We start from the raw sequence: 13,527 nt of genomic DNA, 5'->3' as shown, positions 1-13,527 counted from the left end.
TGCGAAACCTGAGATGTGCAGACACTGGGCTCTTAACAGTGCCAAAATCTAGGCTTCAGTCAATGGGAGATAGGGCCTTCAGTTACTACGCACCCAGCTCTGGAGTGCTCTCCCACAGAAAATAAAAGATTCAAATACTGTTCTTGTTTTAGTGTGTAACCTGCTTCCTGTCCATTTTTAATATCAATGTGTATTGTTTTAAACTGTAAAGCGCTTTGAGATATGCTGTATGAATTTCGCTATAAAAAATAAAGATTATTATTATTATTTTGCCAAACACCACAAAGCATTTGGGGATATTGCAGGATACACAGGAAATGCAGTTCGCCATTACAGAGTCCACACTTGTGTCAAAGCGCACTACCTGATGCGATCTGATTTAGAACCGGACTCCAGGCTGCCCTCTGAGGTGCTCTCGAGTACGGTGTTAAACGCTGCATTTGGCACTTTTAAAGCCGGTTTAAAGGCAGTGTGGACAGGGCCCGATGTACTGAGTTTGCCCTTAAAGTTATTTTTAATATAATTTGTTTTCACAATTCAGCAAATGTATGTAACGTTAACTGATGAGCAACACATGCGGTTAGCTACAATTGTAAAGATATACGATTTTGTTGGTGAACTAGTTTGTCTTGTTCGTAGTGATTTGTGCAGTAGTTAATCACAGCATTGACAGCGTACCATTTTCTGGCGTTAAACCGGTACACTTGTACCACTTTCTGGCCCTAAACCGGCGCCTGATGTTTATAATGAGTGCAGCAGTATCAGAGTTACGATCTTCTGCCCTCTGCTGTTCGCAAAGGGAAATACAGTTGTATCCCAATATTATCATTACCAGAACTGTAAACACTGTTGCATTTTTATGTAATTTGTATGAAAAAGCCCATTTTCAATTACGGCTATTACCAATGTGAAGTATGACAGCATTCTATAAATGCTTTGAATGTAACAGTCCTCTCATCTACCTCTTTATTCTTGAACAAATATACAGCTAAATTATAATTCACAATGGACAATGTTTTATCTGTGAAAATTGTCACTTTTGCGAGTCCTCGCTTGATCCGTGCTTGGCAATATTAAATTCAACAGATGTATCTTTTTGCTTCCTAAATCATATGATTTCCAAACTTGTCAAACAATATAAATCAGGGGTAGTAGCCACAATTACAATGAAACCTCATTATTGTCTGATTTTTCAAACCCCTATTAACACTGATCTTAAACTACCTAATAATGCCAGTGGAAAGTCCAATGCCAACCGGTGCATCACAGCGTGTACTAATGTGTTGCAGCGTTTGAGAACCGTTTCACGGAACACCACCACGTGCACACAACACTTGATCTTTTTCTGCATATATTCAGCTTCTTTGCTTCTCTGCAGTGTGTATCATCCTTGTTCTTCAAAACATCACTTTGTTTTGTTGAAACAAAGTTGTGCTTTACAGGATCTTAAATCTACATGTGTGAAAGCGTGCACAATATCCGAAGTCTTCTAATCAATATGTTGCACAATAAAACGTGTTACTCACAAAAACGGGTAATGGCAGTTTATTTATTGAAGAATTAAAAGCTCAAACAAAACAGCAGACAATCTGAAGTCTAGATGAATGGAACCTTTTTTTTTTTTTAAATAGTAAAATAAATGCATCACTTTAAGGCTCTTTGGAGCTCTCTGCACAGAAGAAAATTAAGTTAGGTTTGGTTAAAGGCTTCTATTGTAGCTCTGCAGCTACGTTTCCTTTTGCAGGGCGAGCAAAATGTTTAATAAAAATCAGTCTTTTGTCATTAAAAAAATAATTACAAAAACAGCTTCTACAGATTTATGTATATGCTGTAGTCCTCTTTTTACTTAGGCACAAATGCTTTGGGGGTTATCAAAAACCATCAAATAGGTTATGCCTTTTCAGTTTCATAAAACACGTTCTCAATTAGTAAAGCCATCTGTAGAAGTCTCAACATGGACGACAGAAGCGTATTGCTTGACAATATAAAATATTATACTTTGGGATGGTAGAAATATACATGTAACACAGCTGTAGTTCAGATTAGCAAATACCTTCAAAACTTTTGCTACAAAGATATTTGTGTGCAACAGGACTAAATAACACAGTGACATTTCAACCTCCACCGACGTCTGGAACACTGAAATGCTTCTTACATAGGAAGCTTTGCTTTTTTTTAAAAAGCAGCGTTTATGACATAGGGGAAATGTAAATGCTAGTGCACCCTCCAAGGGAATCAAACACAATCTCAACAAAACCTTGGTAATACTTGGATTTCATCGGCGTGCTACTAAATGTTGTGGCTCTAATGGTATTGATTAGTTGGAGTACATGGGTTCCCAACATTTAATTTACAAAAAAACAAATGTACTTCAGGTGTTGTAGCCAAATTATTACAAGTAATAAATAAATAAATAAATAAATAAATAAATCTGGGAAAATTGTTCTCTTGTAGATGATTGTTTTGAGATCTGATCCCCATGCATTAGCACTGCTTTAAAGTCTGTAAAGCATCATAGCGGAGCTAAAAGCACAGACTTGGATAAATGCTTACAGTCTTCAGGATGAATCACCCAGAACTATTAAACATTCAATAGTGCTGAAGTTAGAAAAACATTTCATCCACAAGTCTCTTCAATGTCTCTGAAAAGGAGGTACTGAAAAAATGGAAACATTTGTAATTTCATTTATTTCTTTGAGTAATTCTGTTATGATAAGCTTTCGATTAGCCTCTTGCTTTACCTAGACTGACTGATATTACAGAGTGCTATTTTAAATTGTGGGCATGCTATTTGATCTTGAATACATATCAAAACTTGGCCCTCAGAAGCAACTTCTAAATTTGAATTGGCAGCTCTCAATATAATGCTTTTAATCTTTTACTCAAAAACAAGCTTATTCAGACTATTAAAAATGTTAAAATTATAAATACTATAAATGAAAAGTTATGCTTTCCGCCTGCAGCTTCAAGATTTTCTTCTCAGTAAAACTTGGTTGTTTTTCACATCCTCATACCATTTTTGACAAAGCTGTAAACAGACAATTTGGGTTATCTATTCCTTTGATGGTTTAACATGTTGCTGTATAAATACGCATTTTGGAAACTAATCTGTTAAACATTAAATCAGGCTTTAGAAGCGATACTATATATGGCAAACAGAAAGAATGATAGAACTTTCTCCCCATTGCTTCTCTGCAGTACAGGTCACAGTTTTGCCACTCCCAAGTACAAAATCTTTTCAAATACTAAAAGGGTGTGTGATTCCTGAATCTGCAACTTGATCTGCTGCTAGATTCTCAGAACAAGTGCCAGCATCTCTAGAAAAACAGGCACAAGTCCTTTCTCTGTTTTAAATCATTTAGACAAATGATGGCTAATTTAACTCTTACTGTAAACAGGCAAAGGACTTTAACCAATTAAATCACTTTGCATTTGATAAACCAAATGTCATATACCTTGTCTTTTTATCTGTGCTTGTGTCTAAAAATATATATGTAGATTTTAAAGCTAAATGCTACAGTATTTGGCTTTGTTAACAGCAACAGTCTTTGATATGTCCCACAAAGGTCTGTCTTTCTAAAGCAACCTAAAAACAGCCAAGCAATTTAGGCAAAGTGTCATGCTCACATTAAAAAAAAAAACTATTTTGTCAGTGAGATGTGAAAAAAATAAGCGCTTCTTTTTTGCCTTTTTTTTGTTGTTTTAGCTTCTTTTTTTTCCCCTTTTAACTGTGACACTGCTCCAGTTAGTTTACTCAAGAAGAACTTGCCGCTGCTGGTATAAAGATCTAGCATCATGGTATCTCCCTCCAGAAGTCCTTATAGCAGAGGGTCCTGCTGCCTCTCCATTCTCTTTTCTGCAGCAGCTGCCAGCATTCTGCGCCGCACTGTGAGAGAGTCAGTATTAGGGGAACTCCGCCCTGAGAAGAGGATACTTTCTTCATCCTCTTCCTCCTCTTCCTCCTGATCAGGGCTTTTACTAAGATATCTCCTACAGTACACATGAACAGAAAACAACATTTAGAAACTAAAATTTCAGACTGAATCCAGAGAAACCCAGGTTTGTACAGTCTAAGCAGGATTGATTTATTTACACACAAAGATGTTGGTAAGATGCATACCTTACCACATTTGTATGGGTATATCCTCAGATTCTGACACTCTTAATAACTAAGTTTCGTCACAACTGAATAAGCAGTTCTCTAACAGAGTTACATGTATACATACATACAGACACATCCTAACATGACTGCTCCATACCTGCGTGCATGCTGTAAAAGCTCATCCTTCCTCTGCAGAAGCATTCTCTGTCTCTCCTCAGCGGACTTGGAGAAGCGACTCCCCCTGGCTTCAAGGTCCTCTGTCTCATTGGGTACACTCTCAGAGCTTCCACTGGCTCCAGCAGCCTCATCAGTGCCTGGACTGAGCTCCAGGGGTATCTGCTCACTTGGCTGCAAAAACAATTCAACATTGTTACCTATATAAAAGGTAACAGGACCCAGTGTAATAAACAAGAGAAACATATCCAGCAGAGTTTAAAACAAGAATGTCATCAGCAAGAGAAGATACAGATAAACACAAGAAACAAAATACCAACTTGCATTCAGAAAGCACTGCCTGCAAACTGTCAGTGTTTGGGCAGACATACCACCTTTCGCTGTCATAAAAAGTTTGTAAAAAAGGTTGTTAACTTTAACAATGCCTTTAACTTCAATGCAAGGCTCATTTTAGGTATAATACTTGCTTGTGTGGGGAAAGGCACCTGGATTCTCCCCTCCAGAATGTTGTCAGTGGTAATTTCTACTGAACTTGTTAACTGCAGGTCCTGGAGCACTAGGTGGTAAGGGATTTGGGGAAACATTTCCTGGATTTGGTGTGCCTGCAATACAGAAGACAATGCGACTTTGTAAAGCTCAGCACAACAATATAAAACTACATGCATTTTATAACATCACCGTTTTCCAACACCCATACTCACCATAGCATTGAGCTGGGAGTTGTTAGCCTGTGTAATACCAAGGATGTTAGTTGTGTGCATCACCTCTACTGAGAAACTGGGCAGCCAGCTTGCAATCCGGGAGCCTACAAGGGACAAGATATTCAGTCAAACAATGCTTCTAGGCAAACCACTAGATATGACACCCGCTGTTGTCAAATCAAGTCTTGTGGGGCCCTAGGCAGACCAGGTTTTTGTCTTAACCAGTTTCCTTATGGACAATGTGAAGAATACAGAGAACAATTACAGTAAAAATGACTAGTTCAGGTCTTTGATGTTGTCTGTGAATGGCCTCTATGTGCACTGAAAAACAATACAGATTTAGAACAAAAGACTGGACTATGGAACGGAGTTGAGAACGACTTGCTTTAGAGTATCCTTTTATAAAACCCACCATCGAAATGAAAGAAGTGGTTGTGGTGGTTGATGTGAGGCCTGGCCTCGGCTCCCGGCACTGGCCCGATGTTTTCTCCCAAGTTCTCCCTCTGCCTGTCTTCTCTGGCTCTGCTGTTCTCATTGATATTCAGGGACATGCGACATGTAGGGCAGGAGGTATCCTGTTCTAGCCAGGAACGCAGGCAGGAGCTAGGGGTTCGAAAGAAAAGCCAGAGTCAGAGCCAGCCGTGGAAATCCACTTGTTTCTATGTGAATTTTTACAACTTTGATTTGTAAACACAGAATGGAGGAAGTTTCCCTAAACACAAAACATTTTTAGCACATGTATATGATACTTGCTTGTGGAAAAGATGTCCACATGGCAGTTTACGAGCGGCCTGCATTGAATCCCAGCATATTGCACAGTCATCGCTGTTGGCAGCCAGTTCTTCAGAAGTGGCTATGGCAAACCTGACAGCAGATATAAACACAAGAGAGGAGTTAAACCACATTCACTCCTATATAGTTTAGCAGCTGTAGTTGACATTCCTTCAAAACCTCCCAAGTTTTCTGTACCCACCTTGCCTCCATGTTTCCAACCACTCGAAGGTAATTTTTGTGACGTTGAATCCTGCGCTGAACTTCATAGAAGAGGTACCGAAGCTGCATGAAAATAACCAGGCTGGCCATGGAGAGCCAGATATTACCAAAGAGCTGGAGAAAGGGGAGACAAAAAACAAATAACGGATTGAGGACTGTAACAAACACTCTACTATAGGGTTTGGTACAGGAACCAGTCAAATAAATGCATGGACAAACTGAAAGAAATACTACAAGACTACATGCTTTGAATGAAATCAAATAACTGCATGATTCTACAATACACAACAAACTTGCTACTTTAACAATGGATCAATCACATGTTCAGCATGCTCTGTTTAGGTCCCCTTCATTAACGAGACAGCACGCATCCTAACACAGTTACAGAACATCATGAATAAATCAATATATATTGATTGTGAAAACACAGCCTTATGCTTACCAACATGTGGATGTGATGCGTCAGGTCCAAGGAGAGCAAGGACACTTCCATGCAGAAGTCTGTGTAGTACACATAGGTACCCTTGCTCTCCCAGGTGCCTTCATGATTGAGGTCCCACAGGTGGATAGTGTAGCTGGAGTGAGAAACAGCAAGAATCAGGATCCACAATGAAGACAAGACATACAGAAGTGTGGTTTCATTCATGTAAAATGACTTGGGTACAGGTGTGTTACAAATCCCTATAAAACACACTTGCTTTCTTCTTGCTGATCACAGTTTTATACTGTAAAGAGACATCTGTACATATTGACTGGTTCAGCGTGTTTTCCAAGTGTTGAGTGTTAAAGACATATATGAAGGTTACAAATACAATGGGAAAAAATGACTTCCAGACAAGCTATTTCTGAAAGTTTATTCAGTACTTACCGCATGATGACATGACCTGTTCGGACTGTGACTAGCAGACACTACAGTATACAAAAAGAAAGAAAAAAATCAGTTCCAGTTTAATTACAGATAATATAAAACTCTACAGTCCTTCTCTGAATTCAGAAAGTACCTAAGGCACCAACTCATATTTTTATTAGAAACAAAACAACATTAAAAGCAGGTGTTTTCAGCTACAGTTCCACATATCTAAAACAACCATAAGAAAATATCCTTACCTCTGCAGCCGTGAAAGCAAAAGTGTGCATTCCATAGATATAGCCAGCCACCCCACTCACTACAGCCAACCCACAGCAGGAAAGCAGCATTGACACCAGCAGGGACAGGACTCGGACGTGACTACTCATCGGGGTGGTGGGGGAGAAAGACAGCTAGATACAAAAAATGATTGTGATGTTTGGGTTAAAGCATTGAAGGATTATTTCTGTGACTGGAAAACATACCTGCCAACCATGCATTTACTCCTAATAAAAATAATTTATAAACAGCTACCTACAACTCAACTTGATTTTGAGCATTACATTTCAAATGTAGCAACATCCAGTCTCCAGGCTTGCAAAACCAGACTTACAAGAGTCCCAAGATTCTTCATAAGAATGTGATTGCTAAGCATTCAATCAGATTTTTTTTTTTTTTTTTTTTTTTCTACAATAGTGTTACTTACATATTCAAAGCGATCTTTGCAGAGCTGGACCATGAGGTGCAAGAAAACCAAAACTGCAAACCAGAGGCACCACATCACAACCTCCTCCACAGACTGGACATTCAGGACCCCGAAGATAAATATAAACTTGTAGAAGATGAAGTTCCAGAATTTGTCCTTCAGGTGCTGCAAACAAACAGAAGGATATTTTTTTTGTGATTCGTCTTTGTTCCGTTTGACTGGTATCCTACTTGTGTTTTTTTTTTTTTTTTTTTTTTAATAAATGGCCTAGTGACAGAATTTGTGACAATGAATTGTGATTTTATTTTTCATCCTTACCTGCCTCTCACTGACCCGCAAGGGGCCAAACACCATGCATTGGATAATTGTAGCAATTAGCATCAGGAAACAACAGGCTGTGTTTACAAGAACCTGTCAGAAGAGAAACAAAATAAGATGACATAGCTCAAGCATACGTATATTATTCATTGCACATTATTACTTTGAAATAAGGGGTGAAAAAAAAGCCTCCTTTCCAAAAGCTTACCAAGGTCATGTTATTCATTAAAGCCCTCAGTGTAAGTATGTATCGAGTCTTTGTAGTCAGTTTCTTAAACAGAAGGTAGTTTCTGACAGCTTGGTTGATGCAGTGCTGTAAAATGCTCTACATACTGTGGCTTACCCCAGAGGGGTATAGGTTAATCATATAATTAACCCCTTTGCCTGAACTGATGCAATATATGAACGCATAGTACAAACCTTTAATATCTCATGCCACTTTGTACTTCTGTAAATGCACTGTATAGAAGAGGCTACATTACATAGATACACAAGTGATTTAAGAACATAAAGTTTACAAATGAGAGGGGGCCACTCGGCCCATCTTGCTCGTTTGGTTGTTAGTAGCTTATTTTTCCCAGAATCTCATCAAGCAGCTTACTAGACCAATTTAGTAACAGAGCTCAGGTGGAATGAAAACCAGAAGACACCTCGGCCCTCCAGGAGCTGAGTTTGACAAGCCTGGTTCAAACTAAAAAGGGGAAGATGCATCTGCAGCGTGCAACATATAATTTGCCAACAGTCTAGATTACATTCAGTAAACCAATATAACATGTTTAAGCATGTCCTACCTGGCTACTAATTTGCTAAAAAGCACACATATTAAAATCTTAGATCTACCAATATTCACACATGTACTCCCATTTTGATGGTCATGTTTTGTTTTGTTTTTTTATAACCATGCACATAAGCCACAGTGCAAAGCACAAAGAGTTAACAAGGATAGCCATGAACACCGCACTGGTTACAAGTAAAACCAAGCTATACAGCCACCTCGTGTAATTAGTGTCTATGGTGATGGACACCTCTAATCTAATTACACCACAAAATAAATAAATCAATGCATCTCACACTACGCTATAATAACCAAAACCTGTGTAGAGGGATTGATGACTCCTGTGTTTAATGCCTTACTTTAACAAAACATTTGAACTTTCAATTTAAAATTAAAAAAAAGAAATAAATAAAAAAAGTACACACACGCATATTTTATGTTTGTTTTGTATATATATATATATATATATATATATATATATATATATATATATATATATATATATATATATATATATATTTAAACTAAAAACTTACCCATACAAAGAAACTGTCTGAAACGAGGTGCCAGAATATCTTTGTAGCCACCCCGCTATCGAAGTCTTGCTGTGTGGTCGGACTGGGCAGAATTTTAGAGTTGTCTTCGGTACCGAGATCTTCCTGGACTGGCTCGGTCACTGTGTGATAGGCGCTGAGTACACTGCCAACCAGCAACACCGCACTAAGACCAGTGTAGGTTTGCAAACTGGGCGAAGGGCACCGTTCTAAGAAAAGTAGCGGCATCCTACCACTGGCAATGCGGTTACCCCAAATAACAACTGCCTATGTGCCAATATTAATAACAGCAATATAAAATCAACGCCAACCACGCACAGGCTCAGTTTATTAATAAAGAATGCTATGTATTCTTAACATAACCGACAAACTACACGAGCAAAGCAACAATACCGCTGTCACTTTGAAAACAGTACGACACACTATTTATAATACAATCATATTTCTCTATGTTAAGCGTGTAGTTCTGAGTACAGTCGGAATGTGGCAGTTAGATTATTTTTATTGACAGTGGGTGTGTGAAGTTTTTTGGTCTGCCTTTCTCGCGTACAATGTGCGGTTAATAAATTACAAACTCGCCAATAGCTTTTGATCGTAATTAAACTCCGCTTGGTACTCCACACTTGCACAGTTAAACTTACTGGCTATTTCAATGTCTTTGTGCTGCATGTACTGCAATGGCCAGAGAGCCTGGCCTTATTGTTTATCATTCTTAGCTCTATATCGTTGCTCCCTTTATATAACCGGATTTTTAATCTCACTAGGTTTCCCGGTTTTGCTGTTTTTTGCCCCCTCTCTCTCGAAGTCCCTATTACGAACAATTCGATTTGTTTTCTCTTTCACAGTTTGTAACTACCTCCATCTCTTCCGGCTAGACTCTTGCGTCACTGAAGGCCCGCTTCCGGTTAGCGTGCCACAGAGTTTTAAATCGTTTGTAGATTCCTCAGATCTGAAGAATGAGAGCGAGCTGCCCCGGCTGGCTTCGGCTGCAGTCCGCTTGGCGCTTCCTGCAGTGAGGTGAACGACAAGCTTGCTGCAAGTGCTACACTTTGCATCAGTCAAGTGTGTGCTGTCGTAGTAGACATCAAATACGTTTCTTTAAGCTGTGCTGTCGCAGGCAGCTACTTTTAAAAGCTGAGCTGTCGGGGCTGTAATATTTCTACAGTCAGCTTGCTTGGGCTGCGTGTGACGTCTTTCAACTGGCTGTGACAAACGCTAGGCTGCACATAATCATGCAGATCTGCACGAATCTACAGAAATCTGCGACAAAACCGTCACCTGCAGACTCCGCGTTCACAACACTCTCTGTAACAGCCCCCCATCAGTGTCTAGTTGCTTCTGACCTCACCTAGACTGATCTGGAGTTGCCTGCACTGGATGCAGTAGTACTAATGATGAGCACTAGTCTTGGCCTGCCTGATGTTATCGTAAGGCAGTCCAGTGTCCATTCCTCAAACTCTCAAACTGGTAAAACGTCGCTGATACCTCCTAACGGCTAAAGGTATGCTGTGGTTCAGCTCTTATGCCTAATGGTTGTCCTCAGTCTTTTGAAAACCCCAGTGATTCACTGGACTCTAGCTGATGAAGGATTCTTATGTCTGTGACAGTTTGAAAAAAGCTAGAATATTAAAAAGTTACCAGTCTGAGTTTTATTTTGTGTTAAATAAAAAAGTGATTTTATTTACTTCTTGATATATAGTTATTATTTGTATTTCTCCAACACAGGGATACAATTGAGTGCACATCATTACTGCAACTTCTCAAACTAACCAGAGCTCCCACACTGGAAAATAACTGTTAGGACCATAGCAAATCAATTGTACAGTGATTGGGGAGTGGCTGGTCATCTGTGTATCTGCCTGCATTTCTATCTCTCTTTGTTAAAGGTGACTGCTTCTTCTTAAGTCTGAAAATAACCAGGACATTATGGAGGTGGCTGAGTTTAGTAAACATGCTCAATCCATAGTGAACGTTAACAGATGCTGGAACAAGAACTCAGCAAATATTTTTTCCCATCTGTTGCAATACTTTTAATAAAGAAAAAAAGGGGTGTCTGCTTCAAAAGAAGTGGAGTTGGGGCCATTCATACACTTTCTATAATTATCCATGAAATTCATTTTTTGCACTGTTTTATGGTGCTGCCACCAGCATGTCACTTGTAAGCCTTTTTTTTTATTAACCTCTGTTGCTCCTATAGGCGTGCCTACGGTATTACTCGGAATCTGTTGAAAGTGTCATTTTCCTCTGTGGTTTTCAGTCTTATATAGGGAACTAGAGAAAAGCTGTGTGACAGTGTGTGCTGGCAGCCGTCAAGATGAACAACTCACATATCTATGGTGGCAATGAATCAAGCTCCGAGTTCTGGGACATAGAAAGTCCCCTGGCCTGTGTGATCCTTGGCTTGTCTTTCCTCATTGGGGTCCCTGGAAACCTGTTGGTCATTGTGATCATTCTGCGCCACATCAAGCACAGATCCCACACCGTGGTGCTGATCCTCAACCTGGCTGTTTGTGACTTTATGGTCCTCATCACTCTGCCTGTTTGGATCTACTCTCTGGCTGATGCCTGGGTCTTTGGGGAGACGTTCTGCAAGGCAATGGTGTACGTAATCTACTCCAGCATGTACGGCAGCGTGTTCCTGATCACGTTGATGAGCGTAGATCGCTTTGTAGCAATCATCTACCCTTTCACCTTGCAGAAATGGAAGAAGAAAGGTTTCTTATTCAAGATGTTGGCTGTCGTCTGGATCCTGGCTTCCCTCTTTAGCATCCCTGCTATTCTGCCACGGAAGGTTGACTATGTGGACAGGAAGCTACAGTGCACTGACAAGGAGTACACTTCAGACATGCAGGTTGTCGTTTGCCTGCTGCTGGAAACCTTGGTAGGTTTTGTCATTCCCTTCTCTACCTTGTCTATTTGCTACGCCTGCATGGGGAGACGTATAAAGCAAATGACTTTCAAGACCAAACAGAAATCGACTACGCTGATTGCCAGTGTGGTGATCGCCTTTGCCCTGTGCTGGTTCCCTTACCACATATTCAACCTGATGACGGTGGTATCTGTGCTGATAAGAAAGTCATACCCAGAAGCAGCAGACAGGGTTGATGAAGTGGCCAAGACTGGGGCATTGGTCGCTGGAGCCTTAGCCTTCATCAGCAGCAGCATTAACCCCTTGCTGTACGCCTTCGCTGCGCGCCGGTTCCGAAGCAGCCTGAGCGAATCAGGATTCAGGAAGCTCTTTCATCACATCTCCACCTCCACCTCACCCGAAAGGACAAACGAAATGTCAGTTATATCATGAGAACAAATTTATCAAACCGACCACTAGGTACTATGCTTAACTGGGTAACATTGTATGTATTAGAGTGCATGCAGTAATGTCATATATACTGTAAAATCCCTTTATATGCATAACATCATGTTTTGGGTTTTTTTTTGTTTTGTTTTTTTTTTTGAGATTTTCCAAATGTAGAATCCGACATTTTAGCAATGAAGGTGAGACAGTACTCCAAACTGTTATATTGTGCACGATAGACAACATAATGCAATTACCAGCTGTTCAAGTTAGTGGGTAAATGGACATCCCAAAATTAGTGACAGTTTTAAAAAGTGCTGAGAGAAGGGGGTTCTAGGAGCATACATGGAATTATAGACAGACAGAGAAAGACTTGGAGTGTAGAAATCAGCCTCTTATCTCTGTATATAAATGTATACCCAGTGCCTTTTTCAGAATTGCCACATGATCTATTAATGCTGTAACAAGTTTAAAAATGCATTGCGTAGGGAAATGTGCAGATTTTCTTTTTTATGGAAATGCACTTTCTCTAGTTTGTAGGTACAATGGTAAATTGACCATTCTGCTTTTTTGTTATGTGTGTGTGTGCGTTATTATTATTATTATTATTATTATTATTATTATTATTATTATTATTATTATTGTTGTTGTATTTTTTCATGGATTACTGAAGCCTGTACTAACCTTGTAAATAAGTTCCAGTACTTTGACAATACAGTTGCTGTGTTTGTGGTATTTTCCCTGCACTGTACTAAGAATTGTGTCGCATGTATGAAGTTCTCAGTAATTACAAAAGAAAGCTATTGCTCAACTCTTCCTCTCTGTTTCAAACTATGCTGGCAGCATCTTTCTCTTCTTTGTATTGAAATGAGTCAACAAGGGACTGTAGGGGGGGACTGAAAGGGGGTGTAGACTTTCTATAGGCACTGTATGTGTGTATATATATATATATATATATATATATATATACACTGTGTGTGTGTGTGTGTGTGTGTGTATATATATATATATATATATATATATACACATACATACAGTGCCTATAGAAAGTCTACACCCCCT

At 39.4% G+C, this 13,527-nt stretch overlaps 2 protein-coding genes across 3 annotated transcripts; one reads left to right on the top strand and one right to left on the bottom strand.

Moving 5' to 3' along the window:
• Positions 1-1,529: 1,529 nt before the first annotated feature.
• On the bottom strand, positions 1,530-10,106 carry LOC121325796 (E3 ubiquitin-protein ligase AMFR-like). Of its 2 annotated transcripts, none has more exons than XM_041268843.1 (13): positions 9,153-10,106; positions 7,842-7,934; positions 7,524-7,688; positions 7,078-7,230; positions 6,839-6,879; positions 6,413-6,545; positions 5,951-6,084; positions 5,731-5,841; positions 5,390-5,580; positions 4,978-5,081; positions 4,762-4,878; positions 4,260-4,450; positions 1,530-3,990 (listed from the first exon to the last, which is right to left on the bottom strand). In XM_041268843.1, the coding sequence occupies exons 1-13, from the start codon at positions 9,396-9,398 to the stop codon at positions 3,819-3,821; spliced, it is 1,851 nt and encodes a 616-aa protein (XP_041124777.1). In that variant the 5' UTR covers positions 9,399-10,106; the 3' UTR covers positions 1,530-3,818. The 2 variants fall into 2 exon arrangements, with proteins under 2 accessions (XP_041124777.1, XP_041124776.1); XM_041268842.1 differs by having other exon boundaries at positions 4,744-4,878; positions 9,153-10,105.
• Positions 10,107-10,850: 744 nt separating this feature from the next.
• On the top strand, positions 10,851-13,049 carry LOC121326017 (leukotriene B4 receptor 1-like). The gene has a single exon (XM_041269154.1). It carries the CDS (start codon positions 11,485-11,487, stop codon positions 12,469-12,471), a length of 987 nt encoding a protein of 328 aa, XP_041125088.1. The 5' UTR covers positions 10,851-11,484; the 3' UTR covers positions 12,472-13,049.
• Positions 13,050-13,527: the final 478 nt, after the last annotated feature.

The sequence above is a fragment of the Polyodon spathula genome, chromosome 13 (assembly GCF_017654505.1).
Source record: "Polyodon spathula isolate WHYD16114869_AA chromosome 13, ASM1765450v1, whole genome shotgun sequence".
Taxonomy (NCBI): domain Eukaryota; kingdom Metazoa; phylum Chordata; class Actinopteri; order Acipenseriformes; family Polyodontidae; genus Polyodon; species Polyodon spathula.
This window is presented reverse-complemented; position numbering and strand designations above follow the sequence as displayed.

Excerpts from the sequence above, each read along its gene's own strand:
- LOC121325796 (XM_041268842.1), bottom strand. The coding sequence starts at position 9,398 with ATGCCGCTACTTTTCTTAGAACGGTGCCCTTCGCCCAGTTTGCAAACC. Across the intron at positions 7,689-7,841 it reads TGCGGGTCAGTGAGAGGCAG|CACCTGAAGGACAAATTCTG; the intron begins GTAAGGATGAAA and ends GTTTGTTTGCAG. Across the intron at positions 5,581-5,730 it reads TGTGGACATCTTTTCCACAA|CTCCTGCCTGCGTTCCTGGC; the intron begins GCAAGTATCATA and ends TCGAACCCCTAG.
- LOC121326017 (XM_041269154.1), top strand. The coding sequence starts at position 11,485 with ATGAACAACTCACATATCTATGGTGGCAATGAATCAAGCTCCGAGTTC.